This window comes from Nanorana parkeri, unplaced genomic scaffold (assembly GCF_000935625.1).
Source record: "Nanorana parkeri isolate BGI_ZX_2015 unplaced genomic scaffold, ASM93562v1 scaffold68, whole genome shotgun sequence".
Lineage (NCBI taxonomy): Eukaryota > Metazoa > Chordata > Amphibia > Anura > Dicroglossidae > Nanorana > Nanorana parkeri.
In genome coordinates this window covers 2,200,624-2,217,563 of record NW_017306336.1, presented here as the reverse complement: position 1 = coordinate 2,217,563, position 16,940 = coordinate 2,200,624, and the positions used below count along the sequence as shown (strand labels likewise).

The 16,940-nt window shown below is 41.2% G+C and overlaps 1 protein-coding gene across 3 annotated transcripts in view; it reads left to right on the top strand.

Moving 5' to 3' along the window:
• RIMBP2 (RIMS binding protein 2) overlaps nt 1-16,940 on the top strand; it is a 250,479-nt gene that overhangs the window by 108,198 nt on the left and 125,341 nt on the right. For all 3 annotated transcript variants that reach the window (XM_018576485.1, XM_018576484.1, XM_018576486.1), the window contains one exon: nt 14,994-15,083. In XM_018576485.1, the coding sequence (XP_018431987.1) occupies nt 14,994-15,083 (90 nt within the window). The remainder of the gene's footprint in view (nt 1-14,993; nt 15,084-16,940) is intronic.

The following is a 16,940-nucleotide window of genomic DNA, read 5'->3' as shown; positions in this document are numbered from 1 at the left end:
CCGTGGAAGTGGGGGGGGGGGGGGGGGGGGGGGGCATAGCAGCCACTGGGGTTGATATACTGAAGAGAAATAGGACATTCACTTAACAAGGGAATGTTTCCTTAGCTTAGTAAGTGAGGTGAAGCTCTGCTGGATAATCCAATCACGTACAAGCAAAAATAAAAAAAAATTCTATTTACTTGCACTTGATTAGGTAGGGAATTTTCACCACATTCAGCAAGCTAGGAGAAAATTCCCCTGCAATGTGAAAACTGCCTTGCAAAGTGAACAACCTATTTGTCTTTAGTAGATGAACCCCATAGTATCAGTGTATTTGAAGCTGCTGTAGGGAAAGCATATGGAAAGCTGACAAACTGCATAGAGAGAGATTAGGGTCAGTTTGATTGATAGCTCTTTGGGCAATCAGCCCCTTTTGCAGCCTTTTTTGCATTTAATTATGAGGGATTTTTTCTTTTCAATTTTAATTTGTGATTGACTTAAGGTCAGCGAACACTTTTAATTGCTGTTCCGTCCATAGCAACTTTTTTTTAAAGATTTCAGCAACAGAGGGCGGTTGTGCCCCGTTTTCTGATCTTTACTAATTCAGCCCCACCAAGTCATTCGCTTTGCAGGATTTGGGAAACAAAAGCAACACAGAGCGCCTCCATAGTGTAAAACTTTTATTTGATGAGTACAACACGCAAGTGAAAATGTACTTACACGAAAGCCAATGATCATAAGCGTAAAAGGAAACGATAAAATATAAAATCTCCAGCAGGGGAAGTCTGAGGGGATCTCCAAATCAGCGTCCTCTGCTCCCGTATGTTTTTTAAAAAGGTATACTCGTTTCAGGGGCACGCCCCCTTCATCAGAACCTGAGGTCTTTGCAGGATTGTGAGAAGGAGCAGTAAAGCAAGATCACCGCATAGCACTGCCAAGGAGAAGGCAAGCAGATCCTTAATTCGTAATAAGAAAAAATGGTTGCCCCCATGCACATATATAATTATAAATGGGAGCATGGCTTTTAAAACAGTAAGACATATTAATTAGATTTTTTTTACATCAAACTGATCCCTTTTAGATGAATATCTAAACAATGCTGAAAAAAATATAAATGTTATAAGAATTATATAGTAATTGAAAGTTTTTGTTAGAATGTGTGAAGAATTTTTTTTGAATTTAGAAATCTCAGAGTTAAAATGGGGATGTTTGTGCAAAGACATATTTCAGAAAGCAATAATTCAGTGAACAGTTTGAGCGGATAGAAAACTTGAGTGGAGTATAAAGGAAGTGCTGCTGACAACCACATATGGGGATTAGCATGTAAATTTAAGGGCATAACTGGAAAGGAGCAATAGTACTTCTACACTAAGATAATGCATCCCTATAATCAGTAAACTGCAGACTTTTCCAGGAGGACCTTTACTTTAAACTTTTAAGCCGCCAGGCAAGTAAACAGCAGAGAACAGATAACCACACAATAAAAAAAAGGGGCATTGGAAGCCAGTTCCTTAGCAGTACAAGACCTTATGCCAGAATTGATTTGAGCTGTGATATGACAGACCTATTTTTCTATTTCTATTCTCAAACACATTGGAAGCCTCTGTTCTCTGCTGTATGGAGGTGTTTTTGTTTTTACAGAAATAGCAGTGTTAGGATCTAATAGTGGACCGAGCTTATTTAAAATTCAAATGTTGCTAAATAAAACCTTGCTGTCACAAGGATTTGAGCAGATATTGTCTCTCTGGGCATTTTACACGGTTTTTCCCAGCCTGGCAAAAAAAAAATTCTCTCAGAGCATCGGCTGACCTAGTTTCATGCCAACAAGTAAAATATTCTACATAGTAGAAATGCAGCATGTGTGAGGATCTCTTTGGCTTAACGGCGATGCTCATAGAATTGTATTTATGAAGCACCGTTGTGGGATTACCCCTTTGCAGGATCGCTACACATCATGGACAGGAGATGCTTTTAGAAGGAGGCAGTGGATGATTGGTAAGGTGTGGATTGCGTTGTATTAATGTGCATGGTATGCATCCGTGAATACATGCATTGATTGGAGATAAATTGACTTGTCTAATAAGGTGATGTGCAACATGCAACCATCCATAGTAATTAAACAGTAGTGTTTTACACCAGTTTTAATCTGATAAATGTCAAATCTGATTGGTTGCCATTGGTTAGTTTGGTTTGCCCACTGCCTTATTTAATAAGAGACAATATGCTGCCGACACATGAGAAAATAATGTCATTCACATCCAGGTAATGTCGGGATACAGTCAGTTACATAAATGCATAGCAGGAAATCATTTGAATGTGGTACAAATGCATCTAGCTGTTCATGTGTGAGTCTAGTAATGAGGGAGCTGTTCTCTGGAAATTGGTGCTGAAATGCTTTGCTAGCATTTAACGTTTGTTGCATACAGTTCTATTTATTAAACATCAACGTGTTTTCCAGAAATTGCACCCAAGTGCACAACACATTGACAATTTCATTTAAATGCAAACTTGATCTAAAACGCCAGCTCGCGTGAGAGTATGCTCTGAGTGACTTCATCACAAATTTTGTGAAAACACTGTTTACAAATGTGCCTTAAAGAAAAGACTATTAGTAGGGATGTCCCGATGCCACTTTTTCAGGCCCAAGTACAAGTACTTGCCGATACCAATTACAGATACTTTTTCTTAAAGGGACAGGTGACTTTAAATGATCCATAGTACAACTACATTTTATGTACTATGGATCATGATTTAACCTATTCATGTTAGCAGAGGAGAATTGTAAATCTATTGTTGCAGTGCATTCTATATGTAGTATATAGTACATGTACATATAGAGTGCACTGCAACAATAGATTTACAATTATCCTCTGCTAACATGAATGGATTAAATGATCCCTAGTACAGGGCTACATACAGATCATTTAATCCATTCATGCTAGCAGAGTATAATTGTACATGTATTGTCTGCACTGTATAGCAATGTGTACTCTATATGTACTCTATATGTAGTACATATAGAGTATATACTGCTAATACAGTGCAGACAATACATTTACAATTATACTCTGCTAGTACTGTACATGTACTACATACAGAGTACACTACAGCAATAGAGTTTTTCAATTATCCCCCATTCCCCTGCTAACATGATTAGGTTAAATCATGATCCATAGTACAACTACATGTTATGTATGTAGTATACTATAGATAATGATTTAACCTAATACTCTATATGAAAAAGTAAATGTACACTTGCAATCAGAATATAAACACAATACTGGCAAAGTGGCAAAAACTACACCACTTGCCATCTGAGCAGCACAGGCCCTTACTTACTGGGGCCTGTTCAATGGAGCCTGCTTTATCCGCAGCTAGACCTCACTCTGTTCTCTCCTCCATGACGCCTGTATAATATCTCCTTCTCGGAGGGCTCATCAGATCCCTCTCTCCCCAGACACTGAAATGTCTCCCCCCCCCTCATATCATTTATTCCTCTAATATATCTATTCAGCTCCTCCATTATCTCCCTCTCATGCACAGCCATCCTCTCCCACCATCCCCTAGGTTACCTCCCATACACTAGAGGCCAATCTGAACTGAACTAAGGCTCTGGCAGGTGACGGCCATTTTGGGTAGGACAGAATGTATTCCAAGTAAATGAAGGAGCTTTCCCAGACACTAGAGAATAAACTTTCCTGTACTGGGGCTCCCTTCTGGCGGTGGCCATTTTGGGTAGGACAGACTGCACTGTAAGTAAATGGAAGCGATTTGTTGGACACTAGAGTACAAACTGTCCTGGACTGAGTCTCCAGCCGGCAGCGGCCATTTTGGCTTGGACAAAGACACCCTCAACACGGCTGTATAGAGAACTAATGATTTCTTCACTTGAGCTGTCATTCCCCTGGCCTATGCAGGCTCTGTGCCTGATCGGCGAATTATTTTTTCTCCTCATGCGAGGACGACGTCGGCGGCGCTGGGAGGCTGAGCGGAGGAGCGTCGCGTCACTGCTGTGGGCGGAGCTACAGGAGGAGTCCTCTGGGCAGTCGCCAGCCAACTATATTAGACCTGGAGCTCCGCCCACCACGGAAAGTAAAAAAAGAAACAGCGCAAGCTTCGGCGCTAGGCATCGGGGCATTTTGACTAGTCAAGTACTTGTCAAAATGCCCTGTATCGGGCCCGATTCCGATGCTAGCATCGGTATCAGGACATCCCTATCTGTTAGTAAATATATTTCTACTGATTTCTACTGATAGATTTTCTAACTGTTCCAAACAAATCTGAGGACATATTTAGTATAAGTTTGAAAGGAACTAGTAACTGATTCACAAACTCAATCAAGTCAAACAGAACATAAGTTTAAAGCAGCCTGTCATAAGGAAATATGGATGACCTCTCCATCAGAAAATGCTTGGTGACTGAGTCGCTTCAATACTTTCAGTGACTTATGGTGGACTTTCCCTCTTTTCTTCTGTGTCAGGGACCTGGAAAATATTAAAGGCAAAGTGTTGGCATAATTGCCAAGCAGCTAGCATTTTCTGAAGGAGTTTAGCAATGGCAGTGACTGTATTTTTCTCTCAGTACAGGTTTTCTTTAAAAAAAAAAGTCAGTTAGTTATCCATATAGGAAAAGCCTTCACTTCCTCAACATTGTCTTAATGTGTTTTTCTTTTATTTGTGCATGTGTAATAAAATAGTTTGGTTTATGTACGAAGGGTAATTGGCAATCATTTTCGTTGTCTTTGTTATCCCAAATGTTTTTTTCAATAAAGCTATAATTCAATTTAAAAAAATGTATTAAAGTCGTATAACACACTCAAACTTTCTTTCAATGAATCCAGATCAAACAAACATACATTGCCCAGCAAACTATTTCTTTATATTTTTGCCCAAACAATTACAATCATAATGTTTCCAAACAGCTGGCTCCAACTCTTTATCTCCACTTCCCTAAATTTCCAGTTCAGTACAAGATCACAGGGGACAGATCAGTCTCCAGCAGCTGTCCATATACTATTATTATTATACAGGATTTGTAGAGCACCAACAGTTTGTGCAGCGCTTTACAATATAAGGAAGTCATTACAATCACAATACAATTCACGACAAGATGGTAAGGAGGACCCTGCCCGTGAGGGTTTACACTCTAAAAGGGAGGGACAAGTGATACATGATGAGGTAGGTGTGTGGGGATGAATTGTTTGAGATGTGATGGTTGAGTGGTTAGGTTGAGGTGGGATAAGCTTCCCTGAAGAGATGAGTCTTAAGGGATCACCTAAAGGCAGTCAGAGTGGGAGATAGTCGGACAGGTTGGGGTAAAGAGTTTGGGGGTGGGGAGAATGATTTGCCTTGCCAAGCTTGTGTGTTTGTGGAGACGCACACAGCTTACCAGCACACAAAATGGAGGCTTCATAGCACCCTGCAAGGGAAAGGAACCACCCTAAAACAGGATATCAGGGCCAGTGTTTGGGGAACCAGCTGATTCTGCAGAAAACTAAAACTTTTAAATATCAAGGTATCAAGGAGCAGCATCCATTGTAAGTGGTTTCATCAGCATTTGAAATAGCCTAAAAACCTTTTGACTTTAATGCTTCTTTAAACCTAATAGGCTGTTTAAAGCAAACTGTTCACTGTTTAGCAGATGGTTAGTAGGCTACCACCTAGGTTGGTCTGGAAAAATGAAAGCTGTCAAGTGATTTCCAGAAGTGTGGAAAATTGTGAGGAGATGGTTATGAGAGAAATTACAATAGCTCAGGATATTAGAGCCACAAAGAGAGGCATTTATCTAATTTTATTCTTTTAGGACTCTATATAAATAATGAGAATTCTTTGACATTTATGTTATACAACGCAAGTGAAGGTTAATTGGTGGAACCTTGAAATGTTCTATGTAAAGGTGATAGCAAGGTGCCGTTGAAATAAAAAAAATGACCCAGAAATGTTTGGGCTGAATAATTCAGATATATCCTAGCAGATGCCTTACTGCAGGCAACTCAGAACTTTGTTACCCAGACAGTATTGTCACATTACATTATGTTATACAAATCATCCTCCTACTGTGTACATTCATTTCCAGCTTTATACGTTTCTGCTTAGAGAGAATCCGGGGTGGTAGCACACTGCAAGTCATTCGTGCTCGCTAGCTTGGCCTGCTTGAAAGGATGCAACTTATATATTCTGAGGTAAAGGGGTGCCACATGAAGCTGTAGGGCAGAGCAGATGGTCTCTTTACTGTATATCGGAGTGCAGTAGATCACTGCTCCGTGCATGTTGTGTTTTAATTGATATACAGTTTTCGCTTCTATCACTTTATAGATTCTTATTGAGCCGTCACCAGTATAACTGCTCTCTTTGATAATGACCTCTTTATCTGTTCTACATCCTCGCAGCTCACTTCGGGGGATTAAACTAGCAATAATTCTCCATTGCTAAATTTGAATATTATTTATATATATATATTATATGCTCTGTGCAGCATTGAAATATACAAAGCTGAAGCACGTTTTCCATTTGGCTTTTTTTTCCCTGTTTTTGGTAAAAATAATAAGCTATTATAATCTACTAATGTTATTTACTATCTATACTTTAATGATTGAAATGTGTGATTTTTGTGACATTTTTCATTTGTGTTGTATAGTAAAGCTTTGCATATGTAGGCACAAAACCATGATATACTGTAAATATAATTAATAATCATATAGAACAAGTTGTCATTTAAGCAATGTGTGCAATGTTGTAGATTTCTTAAAGTGTATGCAAACCTTAAGGGACATTACTTGCATCGGTGTGATGCACTGCCATCCATTTGATGCAACACACGTTAAATCGCAGCAGTGCACCAAAATGGTGTGATTGGGCCTTAAATTGATTTGTATATTTGCCTCACGGTATGCATGGTTCTTAAGCACATCATTTTCAGGTAATCTTTTGCACAGTTTCTTGCCATTAGATCCAGCACTTCCTGTTGCCGGCTGTCAATACAAAGCCTCTTAATTTGCAGCAATGTTGTCATCCTGCAATGAGTGCCCTTTTATTTTGCCGTTGGGCTGCCTATCAGGTCTATCAGATAGGCAGCCACACAGCCAACCGGAGGAGCTTAGATAGCAAATTGACAACTCTGATGCTCATTGGGAAACAGTGGCTTGGCATTGTCAGCCTGCAACAACAAGTGCAAGCAGAATCTCCAGCTAAGAAACTTTGCAATAGATTAACAAAAACAATGATTGGCTTTAAAAAAAAACTGTGTAAAGTGAAGCACTTTATATAATATACATATAAACAATATTAGGAAAGAGTGCGAAACCTTAGAATAGCACTACATAATACCTCACTAAGTGTATTTGAGTATATTGAAAGAAGGAAATGTGGTAAATGTGAAGTGTAAACATGGCACAACTTCACGCCCCTGCATGGTTCGCTATTCTAAACTTTAGTCCTCCAGAACATCTGCAAACAGACTTCTTCCAATACCCTCTGCCTGCAGCAAATGATTGACCCCTAGAAGTTTGGAGAAATAGGTTATATGGCAGAATTAACACCCACACCTGCATCAAAATTGATAGCTCTGGCATTTAATTGAGAAACAGTAAAATTTTGCTCTGCAGCCTACAGTATGATTTAATTGTTATGTTAAAGAATATATGTAGACATCACCCAAATTTACCCCAAACCTCCTAGTAAATGAACAATCAGCTACAGGGCTGTGTGATAGAGCTGCTGGCTGCTAGTAAACATACACTGCACTGGTATGTAGTTCACAACCACAATAGCAATGACTGATCTATTACTATTGTGAAGTCACAGGCAGCTCTGTCAGGGCTGTGATCAATCTGCTGGAGTTGTGTATGTTTACCAGCAGCTCTGTCACACCCCCCTGCAGGGCTACTGGTTCATTCATAATAGTTAAAGATCAGTAAGCACAGATGGGAAATGGGGCTTAGCGCTGTGTTGTAGCACCCCATAGGAATGCCCATAAATTGGGCTTCAGCCTGTGGTGGAGCTACAGCACAGCACAAACAGAAACAATATTCCTAAAGAACTGCACAAATCCTAACGGGACTCCGTGTAATGTACACCGGGTCGCCTGGGGAATTTTACAAGGATTTTCACCATAGGGTTAGATATCGTCTGAATGTTGAAAACTGTATAAGAATAGTAAACTGCTTATGAATAAAAAAAAGTTAGTTGCAAGATTAGAATCAGCCTTCACCAGAATCAGTGTGCAAAAACTGAATCATTTATGACAAATATTTGTTTTTATGAGCTGCACATTTGGAGCCTGGATAATCTGACATCTGCTTACTGCATATTCTTTCACATTTGTTAAACATCTTATCTAGGGTCCATGCGTGCTGCAGCCAATATATGTTTTCATTAGGACAGGTAGTTTTCTAGGTTCCCTTAAAAATGTAGAAAAATTGTTTCTGTGGGTAACTGCACATTGCTTGTACTCACTGTAATTCCATTACAAAGATTCCATTTTCCTTTTCAGATCAGAAAGTTTGACTTTTTGTTGATTAGATCATGATTACGCCAACATATTAATGTCACAGTGCTGGGACACTATGGTGTGCAAAGGTCCAGCCTACAGTTGGAGTTTACATATTTCAGTCTAAACAAAGGCAGGCTAATGTAGAATGCTATGGATAGGACAATTAGCTTGTCCATATTACAGTAAACCATAGCAGTCGGCCAGATTTCGGCTTACTGAAATTAGGTGAGGGAAATATTATTTTTGATGAATTTCCATTGGTTCAGGGCCACCATTAGAAGTAAGGGTGCCCCGTTCAGCTTACCTGACAGGACCCTTTAGTGTCTACCCATACACTTTCATGTACTATAGGCAGCAGACAAACTTAAACACAGCGCCAGCAGATTTAGGTTAAAAAAAGTGACAACCAGTGGTGTTCGGAGTGCAGGGCGATAACGGGGCAGCTTTCACCAGGTTCAGAATAACCTCTGCACTGCAAGACAAGACACAGAGAGCGCCTCCATCGCATAAAAACGTTTAAAATAAAAATATAAAAACGGTATAAAGGTACTCACAAGAGTCGAGTAAAAACAGGCATATAAGGGTCAGAAAGAAAGGTGCATATCCACCGGCTGTTCGTCTTCGCGTTTCAGATGTCACGCCTCCTTCCTCAGAACCGCTTCTGAGAAAGGAGGTGTGACCTCTGAAAAGCGTAAACCACTTCACTACCAGGGAAGACGAACAGCCGGTGGATATGCACCTCTCTTTCTGACCCTTATATGCCTGTTTTTACTCGACTTTTGTGAGTACCTTTATACCATTTTTTATTTTTTTTATTAAAAAGTTTTTATGCGATGGAGGCGCTCTCTGTGTCTTGTCTTACTATAGGCAGCCCCTGCTGAGCCAGGACCCTCTGCTGACATGAGAGGATCCTGCGTCCTGTACAGTAAAACCACCTGTACCCCTCTACCAGCAGCCCTGCATAGGTACCTGTGCTGTGTGGATATAGTTTCCAATGATGGTCACTCATATTTACATGTAGTATATGTTTAAATATGAACATAAATAGAGAACTGTAGCACAGTCTTTTCCTGCCAACTTGTTTCTAATACAGATGGGTTTCATGTATATTTGCACGAGCAACATTAAACCATACAATACACATTTGAGCAAATCACTTCCCAAAGTTATTTTGTCTTTCTTAACGTATATATAAATCATTTAAAGGCAGTGCATAGTAAGCAAAGAGGCAGGTGTATTCATTCATTGTAGAAAATGTATCTACAGATACCCTAGGTCTGCAACTGCCCCTTTTTCAAAGCTGGAAAGACCTGCTTCTGCTGAACCTTTGATGACTCCACTCCCTTTGTCCACTAACCAATGTGTTTTATTTTAATGGCCACTCTCTCGTCATTAGAACACATCAGTAAATTAGCTTTCCATGTGGTGCCAGAACTTTCTTCTTCTTTTTTTTTTTAACTCTTTGAGTTCAAAAACAATGGAAATGAACAAAATACGTTCTATTACAATGCAACAAAACTTTATAAGGTAAACAACACAAAATGCACATTAAACCTTGCTTGTCAGAACGTTTTTTATACCACCTGGCTAACACAACAGTAGCCATTTAGGAGCCAGCTTTTTGAATTGCCTCTCTCTCTCTTACCTTCTCGATCTTGCTCCGTGGACAGAGGGGAGTATGTCACTAAGCCCTAACACTCCCTTTAAGCTTTGAATTGCCCAATCCTTCTTAATCTCAGAAACATTATACATGTACAGTAGGTATTCTATAGCATGTGTTCCACAGATTTTTAAAGTAGTAATAAACTCTCAAACCTGTTCAGATAATGAATCCAGATCAAACAAATATGCATTGCCCAGCAAAGCATTGCTTTACATTTTTGCACAAATACACTCATCATGTTTGTGAACATCTTCTTCCAAGTCTCGATAAAACAAACAGTAGTAAGCGCACTACTCTGGTGGAAATTGGGAATATTTTCCAGTTCTCTTTCTTCCAAGTCTCCTAGCTCAGCTTCCCTGAACTTCCTGTCCAGTATAAGATCACAAAGAACAGTGCAGACCCCAGCAACTGTTCATCTACTAGCTTGGAGAAGGGAAGAGGGAGGAGAGGGGGGCAGGGGGAGGGTCATAGCTTGATTTGCTGTGTCTATGTGTTTGTGGAGACACACACAGCTAACTAGCGCACACAAGACTGCATAACACTCTGCTTGACAAAGGAGTCACTACAATACAGGAAGTTAGGACCAGGGCTCAGGAGACCGGCTGATTCTGCAGGAAACTAAAACTTTTAAACATCAAGGAACACATTCATTGTAAGTGATATAATCAGCTTTGAAAAAATTTAAAATATTTTTGAATTTAATATCACTTTAAAGCGGCGTTCTTTAGGGTTAGTTCACACCAGAAACTGCATCACAACTGTGTGCGTCTGCGCAGTTGCATTTTGATACGTTTGATGCATTTTTTCTTATTACTAAAATGCTAATTAGACAATGAGGTAACTTCCTTTTTCCTGTCAGAGCATTTCCTTTGTTTGTTTTGGAGCTCAGACATCCTTGCTTTGTTGGCAGGCATGGTGATAGTGTTGGCAGTAACTACAAAGAGGAAGTCCCTGTATGATGACACAATAAACTCTGTTTTCTTGGGGGTTTTTTGGATGCGTTCCGTTGCATTTTGATGCATTTGCATGCGTTTTTGATGTGTTTTGATACATTCCAGTGCGATCAAATGCAGCTAAAATAGGATGAGCAGTATTTTTTTCTGACTGCATCTGAACAGACTGCAATGGTGTGAAAACAGCACAAGAAAGCCCCTAGGAAAGCATTGTGATGTATTTTGGCTGCAGCAGCTAAACTGAAAGGACTGCATCACAACTGCATCTGGTGTGAACTAACCCTGAGACACATCTCTGCCTGCAGTAATGTTATTGTAAATAGAATGTAATATGAATTGCCAGAAATACCAGCAGAATACCGCCCGTGCAATTGATTCTTGCATTATCCTGCTTTAAAAGACTACATTTGTGACAAAATACTGTTTGACTGTTATAATTACCGTAATAGTTTAGTAATAGTTTTTTCTATTGGTAGATATAAATAATATATTTGACATATTTATGGTGATAAATATTAGTTGCAAGATATTTTGTATTATCTCATAGAATGCATTGCATATACTAAAAGAAATCTGTGCTCTAAATCAGTGGTTCTCAACCTGTATAACCTCAGGACCCACATTTGTCCTTGGTTATTAAGTCGTGACCCAAGTTGCACTGCAATAGAATGCACGGCATTGCGGTACTGCACGTTCCAATGCGGGCAATAGAACTGTGGGTGGGAGGTCAATTTGGAGTGCCATTCAAATGAATGGCAATGCATTGCACTTCTCACACCAAAACACGCGCGATTGCGAAGTACAGTGCGTTAATCGCACAGGACTGTGCGATTAACGCACTGTACTAGTGTGAATGGGCCCTCAAAAACACACAACCACAGACACAATCTCACACACACACACACACACATACACACTCCAAAAAAAAAATGTTGTTCTTTTTTTTAAGATCCACCCAGTCTCCCTACCTTATGAGAACTTGAGTGGATCCTTAGCCTGGGGTCCGGTGTGGGCTGCTGTACTGTGATGGAGCTCCATCCATATGTGCAATGCTTGTACAGCTCCCTTAAACTCCCTGTAGAGCTGCCGAGAGCCAGAATGTGATGTCACTCCGGTCCAGGCACCTATACAGGACATGCGAGGGAGCTGTAAGCAAATCACGTATGGATGGAGCCCACCCCACCTCAAGCTGACACTCAGAACCGGGCAGCATATTTTGAATGGCTGCTTGGAGCCAGTGGTGTATTTATGTATTTGGCTGCCCTAGGCAAGCCAAGCTTCGGCCGCTTGTGACCCAGGAAGCAGTGAGATCGAGTAAGTGGCCGCCGGCTGCTTTTCATTTTCTGAGTCACGATCCCATCCGTCGGCTGCGCTGTCCGGCTCCATCCGTCCTCCCACCCTCTTCACAAGCAGGCAAGCCGCCCTCCACTCCTACACACAGACGGGCTCCGGCTCTCCCCTCCTCTTCACAACATAGGCGTTTGACTACGGCCGCCCCCCAGGAAGGTGCCGCCCTAGGCAAACGCCTACTTTGCCTCGCGGTAAATACGCCCCTGCTTGGAGCAAGAACTGACAGTGCTGCGCTAGGGGGAGGCTTTTCTCACCTCGAAAATTGAAAGGCGCCCGGGGACCCACTGAACACGGGGTCGCGACCCACTTTTGGGTCACGACCCACCAGTTGAGAACCAATGCTTTAAATAAAATAGACTTGCAGTGAGTGATTTGCTTTCATTATAGAAACTGTGTCTCTTCTAAAGACATGCATGTAAAGTTTGTTATAAGTGTGCTAAATGCTTTCATCATATTAATATAGTCTTCCCTGCGATGGTAAGAGGTCGGAGAACACACAGCTCTTACAGAGCAATTTGCAGCTCTGCATGTAGCAAATTGATAGGCTGACTACAAATGGAATTGGGCAGATGTCCACTCAGCAGTGCTATAGAGAGCAGTGATTTAATGAGCTAGACTGGCCAACAACCAATCTGTACTTGGCAAGTCATGCTGGTTGTGGAATGATGCGTTTTCACCTGAAAAACAAATCCCATAAACTCATTGTAACCACATACAATCTTCTCTGCATGCTACTAAAGAAATCCTGTCAAATGAATACCTGTTAATCACAAACCCTGCAAGCAGTGATGCGAGTTATACCTAAAGCACTCTTAATGTATAGTATCTATCTATAGTATCAGAAGTCTGTCTTCTTTCAATCACTGAAACACAATAATAAGATATTTAATATGCTATCTGACATTGTCCCTTGCCAACTTTTTTTTATAACCTTCATTCATGTCAGATGCGGATCTACCATGAGAAAAAAAACTCTGCTTTGGGCCAAGCTCAGAGAGTTACAGACTGACTTTCACACTGAGATGATGTAGCTAACATCAAGTCGCTGTGGACTTTCATGTTGCAATTTTGAATAAACTGCTTTGCAGTCACTATAAATATGAGTATTGATTTCATGCAGAAGGACATGAATTAAAATGCTGTCTTGCTTATGCTCCTTTTTTGGAACTGGGCTGCCGGGGGTCTTGAAAAGTGGACCAGGGACCAGACTGCGGTATAGTCGCATGATCACACAAAAAAGCCAGTTGTGTGGACCACAGAGAAAATTTGTTAGAATTGGTAAGCATTCATTTTACATGCTACACTCATTTCCTTGCCAGTAGCTTCAGCCGGGAAATATGAATGGACAGTGGATCCTCTTTATTACAAGCATGTGATTTAAGGCCCTCTCCGAGGTGCAGACTCAAGAAGTTCCTTGTCTTCATTAGATTGTGGAGATGGGAATTCCTCTAGGAAAACTACTGGAGTGGGAAGGATTCCTTGGCTAATGACAGTTCAGACAGGACCAAATAGTGTACCAAATTTTGAGCATGGTCAATTCAGGGCATTTGCAAAATTTAAAGAATTGGACATAATGTCAGGGCAGGCAGAGACCAAAATCCAAATCGAATGTTTATGGCACTCTGTTGCCGTCCTGATCTTAAAGATCTTTATCCTTTTCTTTACATACCAGCCATAGTTTATACAGGCACAGGTGGTTCCAGTCTTCTTTACTAAGCTGACAAGCTTAGGTGTACTCTCAAGGATAGCAGTTTCTCCAGAACCTATTCCATCAATTTGCTAACCTGCAGGTAAACAGATTCTCCATTAGGTCCTAAAGTGTAACTTTTGTGCACAAGCTGTATGCTACAGCCCACCAACTCAGAGAGCAGGCCTGTAGGCACCCTAGCTGGTGTGGGCCACAACCAACAGAGAGGGTGCTCATCGGCTGAGCTGAGGTAAGTAGAATGGGGTTTCTGTTGGATGGGGAGAGCAAAGGAGGGGAGCAGGGCATGTCTACTTTATGTAAAGGTACAGTAAAGGTACAGTTGTCCTTCAAGCCATTTGTTTGCCAAGCCTTGGTTACCATTGGCTTTTTAGATAGTAGGCAATTTTAGGTTTATAAGTTAGGTTACATAGGTAGGTTAAGTGATGGCTTAGTTTTTCTGTTGACAAGGCTTTACTTATAATAACCAAAAAAAAAGCTTTTTCAGATTGTGGCAGGGGGGGAGGGAGTCAGGGAGATTAATTTAAAAGAGAGAGTAGCGCTCTGGTTTAACTATATATGGGGTTCTTGTGTGTAAAACAATACTGCTAAAGTGTGACACTTATTTTAAAAATTAGAAAGAGCAGAAAAGTGCCAATTTTACTCAGCAAATATACCAAAGATGGCTGAAAATGGCCATAAAGTAAAACGTTAGGGCAGTACATGTTGGACTTGAGGACTCTGGTATTTTTATGTATTTTGTTATAATATTATATTGTGTTACTGTTTCTCTTTATTAATGTTTTTAAATATAAAAGTTACATTTTATGTCAAGCTCTACTAAGTCACTTCTTTCCTGTTTGGTTTGTTGTAGGAAGATGAATTAAAAGATGCTGTACAAGACAAGAATCGCCTAAGCCTTCAGTATGCCAGCCTATCCCACAGGGCCTTGCAGTATGACCAGGTAATTATCACTTTGATAATGGTATACAGATTTCATGTTGACATGTCCTTGATGTGCCTTCAGTGTACAAAAGGAAGCTAAAGTCACTGAATTGATTTTTTTTTAATCCAGAAAGTGAATCATTATTCTACTTTAAGTGAATATCAGAGTTTGAATATTCATACACCATGTTTATAGATTGTATAAATTCACTTTGTGAAAATTTTGCAAGTTCTAATCTTATATCAGGGAGAAAAATGTCAAAGTAAGATTAACCACTTCCCGGCCGGCCGTTGTAAAAAAACGGCCGGCCAGGAGCTCTCTAGATCTGAGCGGGCGTCTTTAGACGTCCGCTCAGCCACGCCCCCTCACGCGCGCAGCTGGGCACGCGCAAGCGGGAAATGCCCGGTTTTTAAAAACAGGCAGCGATGCCTGTTAACATACAAGCGATCCGCCGGCTATAGAGCGGCTTCCCCCCTCCCACTGGCCCCCGGGCTCCACTGTGCCCGGTGCGAGCTGGGGACCAGCATAGTGCCACTCTCACAGGGGATCAGAGGGAGCTCGGTACATGGACTCCCTCCGGTCCCCTCTCCGCTGTCAGAATGCAGAACTGATGTATATTACATAACTTCCGCATTCTTGTGTCACTCTCCAGCTTCAGATCTCTGCTTCATCAGCTTCTTCAGGGGGGTCCTAGGTAACATTATGGGTCTTGGAGACCCCTGATGTCTCCATAAAGAGGACCTGTCAATTATTTTGCTATCACATAAAAAAATAAAGTTTCCCCCAAAAAATTTAAAGTTACACATAAAAAAGAATTAAAAAAAACATTTTTTTTAAAGTCCCCCCCATACATACACGCATGCAAACAGGCGTTAGGTGCGCATACAGGCCCGGCGCTACCGCAAGGCAAGTCAGGCGGCCGCCTGATGGCGCTCCAGGGTGAGGGCGGAATAAACAGGGCATTTTGACAAGTACTTGTACTTGTCAAAATGCCCCGATGTTTACGCTATGTTTTTTTGTTTTTTTCACTTACCTTCGGTGCGGGAGAGCAGCGGCGAGTCAGCGCTGGTCCGGTGGGAGGAGCTCCAGGTGGGGTCCTAATTGAGCTGGCGGCGACTGCCAGAGGATCCCGACACGCGCGACACCTCAGGCATAATAATCTGGCCACTCAGTGTATAACCATAAGCAGCTTGTTTACAGCAACAATAAATAAATAAAACAAAGATATACATGTAAGCCTGTTTGGCATTAACTAAATAATCAAAATAACTTTCTTAAGAGGGAAAAGGATCCGTATTTATTTTCAAAGCTGCTGCAACACAGTGTCTTTCTGTAAAGGAACATGCTTTGGCTGTCCCAAGGTCAGGGATGTGCCAAGATGCCAACATTCAGAAAGTCAATATCGGCATAGACTTTCAGAGCTTTACAGGGTGCCCTAAAATTGTCATGTTAAACAAATTTATTCTCTCTCTCCCTCTCTATCCCTCTCTCTCTCCCTCCCTCTCTCTCTCCTTCTCTCCCTCCCTCTCTCCCTCCTTCTCTCCCTCCCTCTCCTTCTCTCCCTCTCTCTCTTCCTCTCTATCCCTCTCTCTCTCTCCTTCTCTCCCTCCCTCTCCTTCTCTCCCTCCCTCCCTCTCTCTCCCTCTCTCTCTCTCTCGATTGTTTGTTGCTGATTATTTGCTTTGGACCAGCTTTGTCACCTTCATTAAGTGACATGGAGCTGGGCTGAGATCACTGGGGAGCTGGCATAAATTGCAATTTCAGCAGGTGCAGAACAGTACTATTTATCAGCATAAAGTCAAGCAAAAGAAGATACAACTCTGTGCGTGTGTGTGTGTGTGGGGGGGGGGGGGGGGGGAGAATAAGAAAAAGATA